This window comes from Notolepis coatsorum (genome assembly GCF_963971535.1).
Source record: "Notolepis coatsorum genome assembly, chromosome: 2".
NCBI lineage: Eukaryota > Metazoa > Chordata > Actinopteri > Aulopiformes > Paralepididae > Notolepis > Notolepis coatsorum.
In genome coordinates, this window is record NC_140166.1 from 55,906,984 (window position 1) to 55,923,630 (window position 16,647).

General features: G+C 42.4%; 1 protein-coding gene across 1 annotated transcript in view; it reads left to right on the forward strand.

Annotated features, from left to right (window-relative positions):
- vrk3 (VRK serine/threonine kinase 3) overlaps positions 1-16,647 on the forward strand; it is a 60,467-nt gene that overhangs the window by 9,208 nt on the left and 34,612 nt on the right. The window contains exons 5-9 of the mRNA XM_084307707.1: positions 3,170-3,298; positions 6,201-6,341; positions 8,722-8,765; positions 9,161-9,227; positions 11,471-11,555. Of these exons, the coding sequence (XP_084163833.1) occupies positions 3,170-3,298; positions 6,201-6,341; positions 8,722-8,765; positions 9,161-9,227; positions 11,471-11,555 (466 nt within the window). The remainder of the gene's footprint in view (positions 1-3,169; positions 3,299-6,200; positions 6,342-8,721; positions 8,766-9,160; positions 9,228-11,470; positions 11,556-16,647) is intronic.

Genomic DNA, 16,647 nt, shown 5'->3' on the forward strand with positions numbered 1-16,647 from the left:
TACCCCCCGTCCTGAGACCCCCTCTGTCGGGTGAGACCACCACACCGCCTCTACCCCCCGTCCTGAGACCCCCTCTGTCAGGTGAGACCACCACACCGCCTCTACCCCCCGTCCTGAGATCCCCTCTCGTTTTAGTTTGTTCGTTTTTTTGCGTGTGTTTTCGTTTTAGTTCGTTCGTTTTTTTTCGTTCGTTTTCGTTTTAGTTGGTTTGTTATTTTTTTTTGTGCGTTCGTTTTTTTGTTTTCGTTTTCGTTTCATCGTTTTCGTTTTAGTTCGTTTTCGTTTTAGTTCGTTCTTTTGTTTTGTGCGTTCGTTTTTTTTTGCGTTCGTTTTTGTTTCATCGTTTTCGTTTTCGTTCGTTTTCGTTTTAGTTTGTTCGTTCTTTTCCTTTTGCGTTCGTTTTTGTTTTCGTTCATTTTCGTTTCATCGTTTTCGTTTTCACTGCCACACGACAGAAGGTTAACCCTTTACTATCACACAACCGACGGCGATGCTCCAGCTAATGATGCTAATGATGGAGCATCGCCGTCGGTTGTGTGATAGTAAAGGGCTAACCTTCTGTATTGTCACCGGCTGTCATGTGGCAGTGAAAGGGTTAAACAGAGAGTGTCCAGGAGGGTGACACCAGGAGAGACAGAGAGGAGCCCGGCTCACTCTTCACCCGTTCACATACACAGCTAACCAGGGCTGCACCGAATGCTTCGAAGCTTCGATCATAATGTTGACGTTCGAATTCTAAATCAACATTTGAATAATTTTTTTTTTAATCAAACATACCGGTATATATTTTTTTCTTTTTTTTTGTGTGTATGTGTCTATTCATTCTGTTTAAACCAATGGGCGTTTTCTTCACAGTTGCAGTTAAAGATTAGGCTACACTAATATTATAATATTATACTATAAGACGTCACCATCACTTTCATACCAACCGTGCCCTTATTGGATTATTTATGTTGACGAAACTGAGTTATATTCATTAAAGTTTCATTAAAGTTTCATTAAAGTTGATTTAATAAAATAAAAATAAAAATTTAATCAGATTAATCACTCTATTCAAATTGAGGATTTAGTTAAATACATTTTGTATTTTTATGAAGTACACTTTTTTGACAATGTTAAAAAATGACATTCGGTAAAACATGGTTCCTCCACCCTCTGTTCCTCTGCTCCACCCTCTGTTCCTCTGCTCCACCCTCTGTTCCTCTGTTCCTCTGCTCCACCCTCTGTTCCTCTGCTCCACCCTCTGTTCCTCTGTTCCTCTGCTCCACCCTCTGTTCCTCTGTTCCTCTGCTCCACCCTCTGTTCCTCTGTTCCTCTGTTCCTCTGTTCCACCCTCTGTTCCTCTGTTCCTCTGCTCCACCCTCTGTTCCTCTGTTCCTCTGTTCCTCTGCTCCACCCTCTGTTCCTCTGTTCCTCTGCGCCACCCTCTGTTCCTCTGTTCCACCCTCTGTTCCTCTGTTCCTCTGTTCCTCTGTTCCACCCTCTGTTCCACCCTCTGTTCCTCTGTTCCTCTGTTCCTCTGTTCCTCTGTTCCACCCTCTGTTCCTCTGTTCCTCTGTTCCTCTTTTCCTCTGTTCCTCTGTTCCTCTGTTCCTCTGTTCCTCTGTTCCACCCTCTGTTCCTCTGTTCCCCTGTTCCTCTGTTCCACCCTCTGTTCCTCTGTTCCTCTGTTCCACCCTCTGTTCCTCTGTTCCTCTGTTCCTCTGTTCCACCCTCTGTTCCACCCTCTGTTCCTCTGTTCCTCTGTTCCTCTGTTCCACCCTCTGCTCCTCTGTTCCACCCTCTGTTCCTCTGTTCCACCCTCTGCTCCTCTGTTCCACCCTCTGTTCCTCTGTTCCACCCTCTATTCCTCTGTTCCTCTGTTCCACCCTCTGTTCCTCTGTTCCACCCTCTGTTCCTCTGTTCCTCTGTTCCACCCTCTGTTCCTCTGTTCCTCTGTTCCTCTTTTCCTCTGTTCCTCTGTTCCTCCCTCTGTTCCTCTGTTCCTCTGTTCCACCCTCTGTTCCTCTGTTCCTCTGTTCCACCCTCTGTTCCTCTGTTCCACCCTCTGTTCCTCTGTTCCTCTGTTCCACCCTCTGTTCCACCCTCTGTTCCCCTGTTCCTCTGTTCCTCTGTTCCTCTGTTCCTCTGTTCCTCTGTTCCTCTGTTCCACCCTCTGTTCCTCTGTTCCTCTGTTCCTCTGTTCCTCTGTTCCTCTGTTCCACCCTCTGTTCCACCCTCTGTTCCTCTGTTCCTCTGTTCCTCTGTTCCTCTGTTCCACCCTCTGTTCCTCTGTTCCTCTGTTCCTCTTTTCCTCTGTTCCTCTGTTCCTCTGTTCCTCTGTTCCTCTGTTCCACCCTCTGTTCCTCTGTTCCCCTGTTCCTCTGTTCCACCCTCTGTTCCTCTGTTCCTCTGTTCCACCCTCTGTTCCTCTGTTCCTCTGTTCCTCTGTTCCACCCTCTGTTCCACCCTCTGTTCCTCTGTTCCTCTGTTCCTCTGTTCCACCCTCTGCTCCTCTGTTCCACCCTCTGTTCCTCTGTTCCACCCTCTGCTCCTCTGTTCCACCCTCTGTTCCTCTGTTCCACCCTCTATTCCTCTGTTCCTCTGTTCCACCCTCTGTTCCTCTGTTCCACCCTCTGTTCCTCTGTTCCTCTGTTCCACCCTCTGTTCCTCTGTTCCTCTGTTCCTCTTTTCCTCTGTTCCTCTGTTCCTCCCTCTGTTCCTCTGTTCCTCTGTTCCACCCTCTGTTCCTCTGTTCCTCTGTTCCACCCTCTGTTCCTCTGTTCCACCCTCTGTTCCTCTGTTCCTCTGTTCCACCCTCTGTTCCACCCTCTGTTCCCCTGTTCCTCTGTTCCTCTGTTCCTCTGTTCCTCTGTTCCTCTGTTCCTCTGTTCCACCCTCTGTTCCTCTGTTCCTCTGTTCCTCTGTTCCTCTGTTCCTCTGTTCCTCTGTTCCAACCTCTGCTCCTCTGTTCCACCCTCTGTTCCTCTGTTCCACCCTCTGCTCCTCTGTTCCACCCTCTGTTCCTCTGTTCCACCCTCTGTTCCTCTGTTCCTCTGTTCCACCCTCTGTTCCTCTGTTCCTCTGTTCCACCCTCTGTTCCTCTGTTCCACCCTCTGTTCCACCTTCTGTTCCACCCTCTGTTCCACCCCCTGTTCCACCCTCTGAGGGTCTTCTCTTCTCTGTCCAGCAGGGGGAGCTGCCAGGACCAGTAAGCGTGCTGCTGCTGCTCACGCTGTCAGGAAGCATGAAGGAGAGACGCTGCCTCCTGGAAGAGACATCTCCTCGCCTCTCTCTTCCCCCAGATCCCCCTCCACAGGTGAGACCTCCCAGACCCCCCCCCCATCAGAGACCTCCCAGACCCCCCCCCCCACAGGTGAGACCTCCCAGATCCCCCCCCCCCCCCATGACACGCTACTATTTCCAAATCAAATGTATATAATAGGTATTATGTTTCATCATGAATGCATGAAAGGGGGGGGGGTCGTTTCTGATGCTTTGATTGCCAGTAACGGCATTCGTTTTGAACACTAGACACGCTGATCAGATGGATCGCTACGAAAACATTGCAGGATCAAGCTGGAATTGACGTCAGATAGTCCTTACCTTTGATCGGGGCTATTCCAAAAAGAATATTCCAATTGTTTGATCACCATCTGGTCCATCTGATGTCCATCTGGTCCACGACGGCCGATGTTGCACGTCCTTTGAGACTCTGTGTATGGGGCTGTGCATCGATGAAATTCCTCCAGGTGGACTTTTCTAGTAACCTGGATCAAGGGCTTCACCCGATCGCATTGAATAGTTTTTGGGACCCCCGATTCATTATGCTGTGGTGGGTTATGTCGTGAGCCAAATGGACATACGATCTACCAGATGGCAATCAAATAATTGGAATATTCTTTTTGGAATCCCACAGGTAAGAGCAATTTAACGTCAATTTCAGCTGACGTTATTGACAATCAATTAATCAGAAACGATCCCCCCCCTTTCATGCATTCATGATGGAACATAATATACCGATCATATGCATTTGAATTTTTTATTGTAGCATGTATAGGGACGAAATGCCAATGGATTAAGTATAATATACATCGCGGGCTATTACTAGCCTCCCAGGAATGACCCTAAACCGCTCTAAAACTATACTTATATTCACCACGGTATAAAACGGGAATGTATGGATGGATGGAAAAATTATTTCTTTTTCACATCTTGAACGATAGATACTCACTGTCAAATGGGCCATAGTTTTGCATCCATAGCTATAATATAGAATATAGTTATAGCCCTGCAAACAAGGTGACCGACCCCATTGGTTTAATGCGTGGCAGCACATAGCCATATCCCGTTCCCAGCGTGGCAGAGAGAGTTAAAATCGGGAAAAAAAGGAAAACGGACCAAATAACGTATGGTTGGTGTTCAACGGTTGTCGAGCAAACACGTATATAAACGTTGGCGCAGATTGAGTTAAAGGTGCTATAGATAAAATCTTTATGTAGAGTAATCTTTTTATTTCATTTAAAGGGGACATGCATTGCTATTCCTTGCACTATTTGGGCAACTTTACACAATTCCTGTGAGTCTATGGAAGACATCTGTAAGTTTTGTTTTCCAAAAAATTCATTGTTTTATATTTCTAATGAAGTACTCAAAAGCATCATTTTTCAGCCTCAGGATTTCAGGCTGTTATTGGATGGGCTCCGCCCATAAGCGCTTTGAGTGACAGTCACCCACACATCATGATACATACGAGAGAGAGAGAGAGAGAGAGAGGGAGAGAGAGAGGAGAGATGCGTCCCCGACACACACACACAGTCAAGTTTGTGTGTAAATGCTCCGACGAGGGAGAGAGATGGCGCACACACATTTACACACACTTCTGCACGGTCCCGCCAGTCCCTCTCTCTCCCTCTCTCTCTCTCTCTCTCTCTCTCTCTCTCCCTCTCTGGAAGTAGGTGTGCCAGTGTAGCCTAGTTCCCAACAGTCACGAAATACACTCCAAATACAACTCCAAAACTTTCCTGTAAACATGTTGTGTATTTACCATGTGGAGTAATAAAAAAAATAATTAGACATTTTCTAAGCAGATATATACTCGGATAATTTTTTTGCCCAACCACTGCTGCCTGGGCGCAGTGATTTTATCACCTTTTTTAAACAGGCTTTTGAGGTGATAAAATCACTGCGCCCAGGCAGCAGTGGTTCGGCAAAAAATTGTTCAGAGTATATATCTGCTTAGAAAAAACGAAAATGGCTAATTATTATATATTCTTTTCTCCACGTGGTAAATACACAGGTCACAACATGTTTACAGGAACGTTTAGGAGTGTATTTCGTGACTAACGGTGCAGCTGTTCCCTAAGCCTAATGCATGGAGAAGAAAAGGGTATCTGCTTGTCTAACTCCGGGGTAGATGGCAAATAAGCTAATTGCCCAAAAAGGTGGTGTGTTCCTTTTTAAAGGCTGAGATCTAGCGATAAATCCTCACCATATAAAATGTTTAAAGCAGTGGAACTCTACAGGGAAATTAAAACAACGATGAGCCATACATGTCCAGAAGCTGAGTCTGATCAGATATCAACAGTCTGATCACATATCAACAGTCTGATCAGATATCAACAGTCTGATCAGATATCAACAGTCTGATCACATATCAACAGTCTGATCACATATCAACAGTCTGATCAGATATCAACAGTCATCAACAGTCTGATCACATATAAACAGTCTGATCACATATCAACAGTCTGATCACATATCAACAGTCTGATCAGATATCAACAGTCTGATCACATATCAACAGTCTGATCAGATATCAACAGTCTGATCAGATATCAACAGTCTGATCACATATAAACAGTCTGATCACATATCAACAGTCTGATCAGATATCAACAGTCTGATCACATATAAACAGTCTGATCACATATCAACAGTCTGATCACATATCAACAGTCTGATCACATATCAACAGTCTGATCAGATATCAACAGTCTGATCACATATCAACAGTCTGATCACATATCAACAGTCTGATCAGATATCAACAGTCTGATCACATATCAACAGTCTGATCACATATCAACAGTCTGATCACATATCAACAGTCTGATCACATATCAACAGTCTGATCACATATCAACAGCATGTGGATGAGTCGCCCAACATCTGTTCCTCTCTTTGTTCTTCTACCTCTTCTCTGGAATCTGATTGGTCAGTGAAGGGAGGTGTGAAGAGAGCCAGGCGTGTGTGTGTCATCGCTCCACTGCAGGAAGGGGAGGAGCTAACCGACACCACGGGCAGGAAGTGGAGACTGGTGAGACTGCTGAGTCAGAGCGCCACAGAGCAGATCTATGAAGGTGAGTCCATGAGACCTGATCACCTTCTTCTCCACTTTTTCTCCTCATTTTCTATTTTTTCTCCCATCCCAATTTCGCATTGCCAATTCTCCCCTCCCCTGTCTTGAACGTTGCTAGACTATGCCTGCCACTGGTCGGCTGTAGTGAGGATAGAAGCCTTGCATCACGTGTCCCCTCCGGTACACGAGGAGGCAGCTGTCTCATCTTTTCACCGCAGCAGCTCGATCTCTCAGTGGCGAGGAGTAACGCGTGGGGGGCTCACGCTGCCCCCGACACTTCCTGTATTCCAGGAAATACCCCAGAACATTCTGCTATAACGTTCATATTCAAGACGCTATAAAATGGGAACGTATTGATGAAAAAATTATTTATTTAAGGCATATTGAAGGGACGGTTTATAGTGTCACTGAGAATGAGAATGGACAGATAGTAGTAGTTTCTTCAGTCATCATCTCACACAATACAATATGCACAATCATTTAAGAATATTTGATTTTACAGTGACTGAAAAGGTACAGACTGAAGCATAATGCTTATATACATGCCTGTCCTATATTCTTAACAAAATTAAGACTCCAAAACAGTATTCCAAAAGAAAATAGCAAAAAAAAACAGTATTATTCACCCTTGTAGTTTTAAAAAATAGCTTTACAAACCATTTTCTTAAAAACCAAAAGCGAATGACTCATCCTTAACTGTATATCAGCATTGTTCCACAAGTTAACCCCAATAATAGAAATACACCTCCTTTTAATCCCTTTCTTAGCTTTTTGAACAGTAAATTTACAAATATCTCTCAAATCATATTTTCTTTCATGTATTGAAAAAAACCTTTAAATTACTTCCCGAGCAATATAAATTTGTATCATCTGCAAAAATAACAAACTTTAACAGTTCAGCAACATTGCACACATATCATTAATATAAAGTATAAATAGTTTTGGACCTATCACAGATCCCTGGGGTACTCCACAGGTGACCTTCCTAAATCCTGACACAGTGTCATTGATTTGCACACATTGCTGTCTGTTTTCCAAGTAGCTCTTCAGCCGAGAGTTAGCTATACCTCGTATCCCATACTTCTCCAGTTTTCTCACTAATATGCTGTGATCTATTGTATCAAAAGCCTTCTGTAGGTCAATATAAATACCAATAGAACACTTGTCATTGTCAACTGCTTCAGTTATTTCTTCTACCATCTCCATCACTGCATATGTAGTAGTTCTATTTTCCCTAAACCCATACTGGTGTTCACTCAGTATTTTGTATTTGCCAATGAAAAGATCCAGTTGTTAGCAATAATATAAAGTATAGATTTAGCTCTACAAACAGCCTCACGCACAATGAAAGGTTGTTATGACCTACAGCAAACCATCCAGAATGTCGCTGCTAGGATCCTGATGAGGGTGCGCAAATATGACCACATCACCCCCACCCTCGGATCCCTTCACTGGCTCCCCGTGGAACACAGGATCGTCGAGTACAAGGTGTCCCTCCTCACTCACCAGTGCGTACACGGTGGTGCCCCTGCCTACCTCAAGGAACTCCTCACCCCCCAGTCCTCCTCACGCTCCCTCCGCTCCGGCACAGCCTACCTCCTCAAAGCCCCCAGGACTAAGCTGCACACCGTGGGCGATCGAGCCTTCTGCTTTGCCGCTCCCAGACTATGGAACGCTCTCCCCATCCACCTGAGAGCACCACAATCCGTTGAGGCTTTTAAAAGGGGCCTAAAAACATTTCTTTTTAACAAGGCTTTTGCCTGAATTTGACTTCTATTCATTTTATTATTATTTTATTTTATTTTACTTTTATGTTCTTCCATTTCATTGGTTGTTTTATTCATTTTAATTGTTTTATTCATTTAACTTTTTATCTTTATCTCCTGTAGCACTTTGAGATTCTCACAAATATAAAGTGCGGTACAAATTGAATCTATTATTATTATTATTATGATGATATGCTGGCCGTATAGAGTGGGCCCCGTCTAATCCCAATGGCCCCGAATGTGTTAATAATAGAACGGAACTTCTCTTGCAGGTCCTACATACCAGTATTACTACATACCAGTATTCATTGTTCTTGTGGTACAATGTACTTTACTGTCTTATTTGTATTTACTTCCATTAACTTTGCTCTGAGGTAATTGGATATAATATCAATTTGATATATTGAATAATTGATATGTACACACCCCTTGGTTTTAGATGAAAGTCTAAAGGCAGATTCTCACAAGCTGTGCAACAGATGGAGATATCCTGCAGTCACAACCACAACAACATGGAGGAAAACAACCACAACAACAACAACAACAACAACAACAACAACATGGACTTCCTGTTTATCAAACCATCATCTTTGTTTTTCTTTGTCTTGTAAATAGTGTTGCCATACAATTCCAAGGAGTCTGAACACATCCTCAAGTTGGTGAGTACAACTTCTAAATACTACATCCAAAGTACCTGGCTTATGTATTTCTAAATACTACATCCAAAGTACCAGGCTTATGTATTTCTAAATACTACATCCAACAAAGTACCTGGCGTATGTACTTCTAAATACTACATCCAAAGTACCTGGCTTATGTATTTCTAAATACTACATCCAACAAAGTACCTGGCTTATGTATTTCTAAATACTACATCCAACAAAGTACCTGGCGTATGTATTTCTAAATACTACATCCAGCAATCCTGTTAATCAACTGTAGACTAATAATAATTCCCAATGATATAACAATAATAAATTGTGATGATGTGTCGAATAAATATTTCTATTGACATATTGATCGATTGATATTGATTTCTGCAACTGTCCCTCAGGGAGCTAAAGACGGCCGGATCTTCAACGAACAGAACTTCCTCCAGAGAGCTGCCAAGCCCTCATCAGGTGATGCTTGTTAACCCTTTCACTGCCACACGACAGCCGGTTAACCCTTTCACTGTGACAATACAGAAGGTTAGCCCTTTACTATCACACAACCGCGGAGCTAATGATGCTAATGATGGAGCATCGCCGTCGGTTGTGTGATAGTAAAGGGTTAACCTTCTGTCGTGTGGCAGTGAAAGGGTTAAAGACGTACACTGATGATGTGGCCCTCTGTGAAAATGAGTTTGACACCCCTGGGCCCTCATTCATCAATAGTGTGCGTAGAACATTTCTATTTCCACACGTAAGCACGGAATGTAGAACTAGTGTACGCACAGGGAAGTCGGGATTCATCACACGGTGCGTACGCAGGCTCTATGCTCCTCCGTGTTGATGAATACCACTTTGTTCTACCGTCAATGCTCGTGCATGATTATCCATATATGGTCATGAAAATGAGGAAACACCCCCCATGGGATGTGAAATAATGGACTGACCCGAGCGGGACTCTGAGAAACTCCACGGAGAATTCACTGCTGTCGAACCAAGAAGACACTATCGCGTATTATGGGATAAATAAAAGGCGGATTTGTAAACGGTGATGTCAGATATCAACGGCTCCCTAAGACCATTGCTGCAAAGCAATTCTGCCTGGACAGCTCAAAATACTAATAAAGACCGTTCGTTGACCACTGTTTGGCGTTGGTTGTGTGTCATTATAACCGTGCTGTAATAATATGAATGCCTTTATTAGTTGTGTTCGATTGGCTATATGATTTTTAGAGGCATCTATTTTGTTGTCGGCTAATAAAGACCGCGCTGGAATATGACTGCCTTTTCCTGTGTTGTTTGATTAATACCCATGGATTAAAGTTCTCCTCAATTTGATTCCAAATCGCGATGGATCTCCCGTCAATTTTCTACCTGCTGCATATGATTTCTAGAGGCATACTACAATCTATTTTGATGTCAGTATTGGGTAGCCTATACATAAACAATAATACGAGAGCATATAATACAAGAACAATGAATCTTACTGCCATGTATGATGTAGCAGATGCGCCATGTGTAGCCTGCCTATATGTGATCAATACAAACATGAACTTGAATTCCATCATGTCTGTGTGCGGGTCACTGCGGGAACTCACAAGGCTGTTGTCACAATGTAAATAAGAACGTGCACTGAAAAGTTACAGTATGTAGTTGGTTGATTATTTGTATGACAGTCAGTAAACCCTTGCAAAAAGTATCCGTTTTATTTAATGAATTGAAAACATTCAGCATCGCCTTCCTCCCGGCATCCAGCAATAACATGTATCAGGCAAATGCGCATCGCAACATTGACTGAGTGGAATCCCTTTCTATTCACATAACTGCATTTGTGATGGAGCTTTGACAGCTACAGTAACAGTCTATTGCTCGATCCATCTCCAATATCACGATGGACCGTGCCGCGGTGGCAAAGACCCGAGGGTGGAGAGGATCTTGAATGAATTCCATCATCATATATATATGTTGTGTGTCTGTCCACTATGTTTGTTACTTTGTTATTCCCCCCCCCTATCTATGTAAAGCGACCTTGGGTCTCTTGAAAGGCGCTATATAAAATGAAGCTATTAATATTATTGTTATTATTATTATTATCATCACATCTGTGCGGGAGCTCACAAATAGACTGTTAGTCTCAGTGAAGTTTCAACGGAGGTCATCTATTCTAACCAACAAATTGAAGTAGAAAGCATTTCGTGACCAATCTTATTTGGAATCATGACACACAAAATAATTAGCTTTTTATTTGAAACAATATCTAATCGCGTTTGGAGGTTGGTGTTTTGCGTCTGCCCCCCCGTGCCAAACAAGCAGGCCAACCTCTTGTTCGCGTGTGAGCCCGTTATAATTACACTACTGTCGCTATTTTACAATGAACTATAATGAATTACGGGTCATACAGAAGTTGAACACTAATGCACGGAAGCTTATTTCCACCTTGAAACTAATGCAGGACTGAGGAGTGCTTATGCGTAGTAACTATATTCTACCACTGGGCGCGAGGTACGCCTGGTCTGACCTGTGCGTAGATGTAAGCACGGAGTCAAGTTCAAATCGAAATTGATGAATCCCACTCTTTGCTTAGAAATGATCGTACGCACAGGGTAAGCACAGATCTGTGCGTAGAACACGTTGATGAATGAGGGCCCTGGACTTTAGCAGATCCAAGCGTAATGGCATAACGCTGTCATGTCTGTCTCTTTGTCTCCCCCTAGTGAACAAATGGATGAAGGGCATGAAGATGGATTTTCTTGGGATTCCTTCCTGTGTTGGTTTTGGTCTCCATGCAGATGCCTACAGGTGGGAGATGTTTGTTTATAGTCTATTTGCCAACACGATGCACCCGGAAATTTTGGAACCACCAAACTTTTATGATAGATATGGATAGTATGGGTCACCAGCACTTAGAAACTGCCGGATGCTAAGTTTAACATGTTGGGCAATTTTTTTTATTTGCATAATTAGCATACATTTGCATAATCGCCTAAATAATAATAATAATAATAACTTTATTTGTATAGCACTTTTCATACAGAGGTTGCAGTTCAAAGTGCTTCACAACAGTAAAAAATACAGGCATAAGCGAGCATAAAAAGATAGACAGGTAGAATCACAGTGTTTCACATTAGGATCTAGCATCCCAATAGGCTCTCCGCTTACAGTTTTCAGTAACACAAATAGTAAAAATTGTTTAAAATGATTCAGTTTAAAAATAGTAAAAAAAGAAAAAAAAAATATAAAATAGAACGGACATAAAAAATACAGGCATGAGCGAGCATAGCAAGATATGGCAAATCATAGTGTTTCACATTAGGATCTAGCATCCTAATAGGCTCTCTATTCAGTAATACTCCTGTAATTCAAATAATAAAAATAGTTTAAAATGATTCAGTTTAAAAATAGTCATCAGTAAGAAGTAAAAAGTGCAATAACCGACGGACATAAAAAATACAGGCATGAGCGAGCATAGCAAGATATGGCAAATCACAGTGTTTCACATTAGGATCTAGCATCCTAATAGGCAAATAATAAGAATAGTTTAAAATGATTCAGTTTAAAAATAGTCATCAGTAAGAAGTAAAAAGTGCAATAACCGACACATGAATTTGATAGGCAGTGTAAAAGAGTAGGCAGGGTAAGAATAAATACAAGTTGTGTCAGGATATCCCTGATGTTTCCTCTTGCCACTAGGTGGTAGCAGATATCTATCAGTGAAATGCCTGAGCAAAGAGATAGGTTTTAAGCTGTCTTTTAAAGATGTCTAGCGAGTTGGCTTCCCTGATGTTTTGGGGTAGTTTGTTCCATAGTTTTGGGGCATAGTTGATAAAGGCTGCATTACCGATCCTCTTTTGACTGCTTCTGGGAGCCTCTAGTAGTAGTCCAGCAGCTGATGATCGCAGTGTTCTTGCTGGTGTGTAATTTATTAGAGTGTTGGCGATGTAGCTAGGTCCCTGTCCATTTAGAGCTTTGTATGTAAGGAGAAGGACCTTAAAGTCAATTCTAAATGTTACAGGAAGCCAGTGTAAAGCGGCTAAGACTGGACTAATGTGCTCTCTCCTTTTGGTTCTAGTTAGCAGTCGGGCTGCAGAGTTTTGGATTAGCTGAAGCCTCTCTGTGGTTTTCTTAGGGAGACCTGTGAAAAGTGCATTACAGTAGTCTAACCGGCTAGATATGAATGCATGAATTAGCTTCTCAGCATCGTTCTGATTAATAAATGGTCGTACTTTTGCTATATTTCTGAGATGGAAGAACGATGTTTTCGTCACTTTGCTAATATGAGAATTGAAGTTCAGTTCTGAATCTATGACAACCCCAAGACTAGTGACCTCAGATTTGATCCAAGGGGTTAGTCCCCCCAGGTTCTTTATTAATGTTTCTTTTTTAGTTTTGGAGCCGATAATTAGAATTTCAGTTTTGTTCTCGTTTAGTTTCAGGAAGTTCTTACTCATCCATTTATTTATTGCCAGTAAGCAGTCTGTAATGGAGCTAATCGCTGTATCATTTGGTTCAGCAGATATGTACAGTTGTGTATCATCCGCATAGCTATGGAAATCTACATTATGTTCTCTGATGATATCACCCAGCGGTAACATGTAAAGGGAGAAGAGTAAAGGACCTAAGCAACTCCCTTGTGCAACTCCATAGTTGTTGTCGTATATATCAGACATGTGATCTCCTAGTTTAACATAGAATTTCCTCCCTCTGATGTATGTTTTAAACCAGCCTAGCACATGGTCTGAGAAACCGACATGGTTTTCAAGACGATCGATTAGAATATCGTGATCGATTGTATCAAATGCTGCACTGAGATCTAACAGGATAAGGATGGAGATCTTATTCTCGTCAGAGTTTAGTCTGAGGTCACTGATTATTTTGGTGAGGGCAGTTTCAGTGCTATGATATTTTCTGAATCCTGACTGAAATTCTTCTAAGATGTTGTTTTCTTCAAGAAAGGAATTTATTTGAACTGAAACTGTCTTTTCAAGTACTTTACTAATGAATGGTAGGTTGGATATTGGACGATAATTTGCCATTTCATTACTATCCAAGTTAGGTTTTTTTTAGTAATGGCTTTACAACTGCTGTTTTAAAGGCATCCGGGAAAATACCAGTCCTAAGGGAAGTGTTTATGATATCTAGCACAGGGCTTGAAACACTATTAAATACCCGTTTGAAGAAAGCTGTAGGTATAGGGTCAATGTCTGAGGTGGAGGAGTTACATTCTGAGACAGTTTTGCAGAGTACATCTAATGTGATGCATGTGAAACTTCTCATGGTTACATTGCACGGTTTGCCGCAATCAACTTTATTTCCATCATGAGTAATGCTGGCCCTGATCAAGGTTATTTTGTTGTTAAAGAATAGTGCAAATGGACAAATCTCGGAAAGTACTTGATCAATTTCAACAATGTTGGAGTGGTTTTGGGGGTTATTCGGGATGCTGAATCCATTGGTGATACTCAAGAGTTATGAAATTGCAATATTTACTAAAATTTACAAAATTTCAACTCATTTTGGTGCAATTTTGGTGCATTTTCAGTCAATTAGAAAGTTTTAGAGGACACTGAAATGATTACATTTGGACAGCACAGACATTATGTATTCACAATATCTCTACTGACCCCAAATAGTTCATATGGTAATGTCATATTGACATAGTACAGTAGATAGGCAGGTGTATAAAGATCTGCGTTGTCAAGACAAAGACTCAGATGTGAAGGGCATCCGCTCTTTTATTTACTACCTGTAACGTCACAGCTAATTGGAAAAACTAAACAAAAACTGGTACAACATGCAACTGGTGTACAATAACATGGCTTAATAAAACAGAAATAACAAAAGAAAGGTATTTATATTACTCAAGCATATAGGCCACAACATAACAATATGCGCTTCCTCCTACTGCATAGTAGTAGATAATTACTTCTAGGGGTGGACGGTATGGTCTAAAATTTGTATCACGGTATAATTTGAAGCATAGACGGTAACGGTATATATCACGGTATCAGTGTTTCTGTTAGAATAATTTTTTTTGCCTGATAGGCAGGCTATATAAAGAATGACATCCTCAAGGCATGTCGATTTATAATATTTTAACTTAAAACTAGGCTACTTTTGCGTATAAAGTCATTATATTCCAAATAAAATAAGTCCCGAGTCGAGACTCCTGCTCCCATTGCAAACAGCGGGGCTGGATGCTGGATTTTGCTAGAAGCATATGTAGCTGCAGAGCCGCAGAGCCAGGGGCTCTTTCAGGTCTGGTCACAGGCCCGTCAAACAGCGCCCCCCCCCCCCCCCCCCCCACCCAACGGCTGAATTGCCAATGGCTGAATTGGAGTATTGCAGCTATTCGCAAATCCACTGCTGCAGCCGTCCTCCCGCTGCAGCCGTCGTTATCATAACACTACACACATATCGTAATGTTTACAGCAAACTGTAGTTGATCACCAGGTATGTTTTATTAACGTAGAATAATTCATATAAGAAAAACGATAGGGAAATATCTTACCTTTCTCCACTGGTTAAAAATGCCAGGAACTGAAATTGAAACTTGCTGTGCGCCGTGGTGATATGTGTTTATTATGAAATGACAATTGTGTGTTGACACGCCCACTGCGCGAAGCCTCCTAAATAACCTTTTCCAGTTTGCACATATCTATTATCTATGACTAATTCTATCTTTTTTTAGGGGCAAATGCGATTGAAATAGTCGCGCTGTGGTTACATGACATCATTGCTATTTTAGAGCTGCTCTACCGGTTACACGGTATAGTCAAAATCCATACCTTAGAGCAAATTAATACCGTTTATACCGTATACCGTTTATACCGTCCACCCCTAATTACTTCTCACTCAGAAAGTGGCTACCGTGTTCAGAACTCTGAATCCACATCATCAAACTCCTCATCATCAAACTCCTCCCCACTGTCTTCATCTTCCTCTGAATTTACTTTAATGTCATCTTCTTTTTGCTGCGAGTGTGTCGGTGAGTTGCAACATGTGCTGTCATTGCCTTTACAGAAGCAGTAGTTGGTACAAGCCAGGCCTGCAGCTATACGCAGCTGCACTTTGCTTTTAAACATGGCTTCAAACCTGCTTTGCAGTTGCAACTAATCATTTCCAAGAGGGCAGGCGGAGCAACTGGGCTTCCATCCAGGACAGGCATGATGACTTCCTCTCCCTCCTTTTCACCCTCCTTCTTGTTCCATCCAAACTCTGTGATGTCCACAGCTGGTGGGTCTGGGCGGTCTGCTGCTTTCCAAAGCAGCACCTGTAGATGGGCACGGCGTCCATGGAGAAGAGCGTTAAGGTCTGTCAGAGGCAGTGTCTTCAGTGCTGGGGGGATTTTGCGCTTTCGGTAGATTTCAATCTGGCATTGTTGAGAGATGCTGATCTTCTCTGGTTGTATAGTCAGGAAGAAACTCTTCACTGTCTCTGTGATTTGTGAATCTGTAGTTCCCTCCTCTCCAATGATGTGAAGCAGATCACCAGATACTGCTGTCATGGCCTTAAGCGCAGATACATTTCCTTTCCCACATGGATAAGAGGTGGTGTCACATCCGGAGAGAGCATGGATAGCCAGGATGGAGTGACACTGCTCACCAAGGTTTTCTACTGTCAGATTTATGTTTAGGACAGTCCCATCCCATCTCTCCATCTGTAGATGACAGGTGATGTCCCTCTTCCAGCACCAGTAGACCATCAGGACAAACACATCAGTGTCATCGCTGAGAATGCGGACTGTTTTAGCTCCACTGATGGTGGCATCCAGCATGTATGAGATCAGGGAGACATCGGCCTCGTCATGTGTGACAATGCTGTCTGCTCTACTAACCATTGTGATGTGATCTCCTATACTGTGCACAGAAGCTCACCCAGTCTCCGTTTGTTA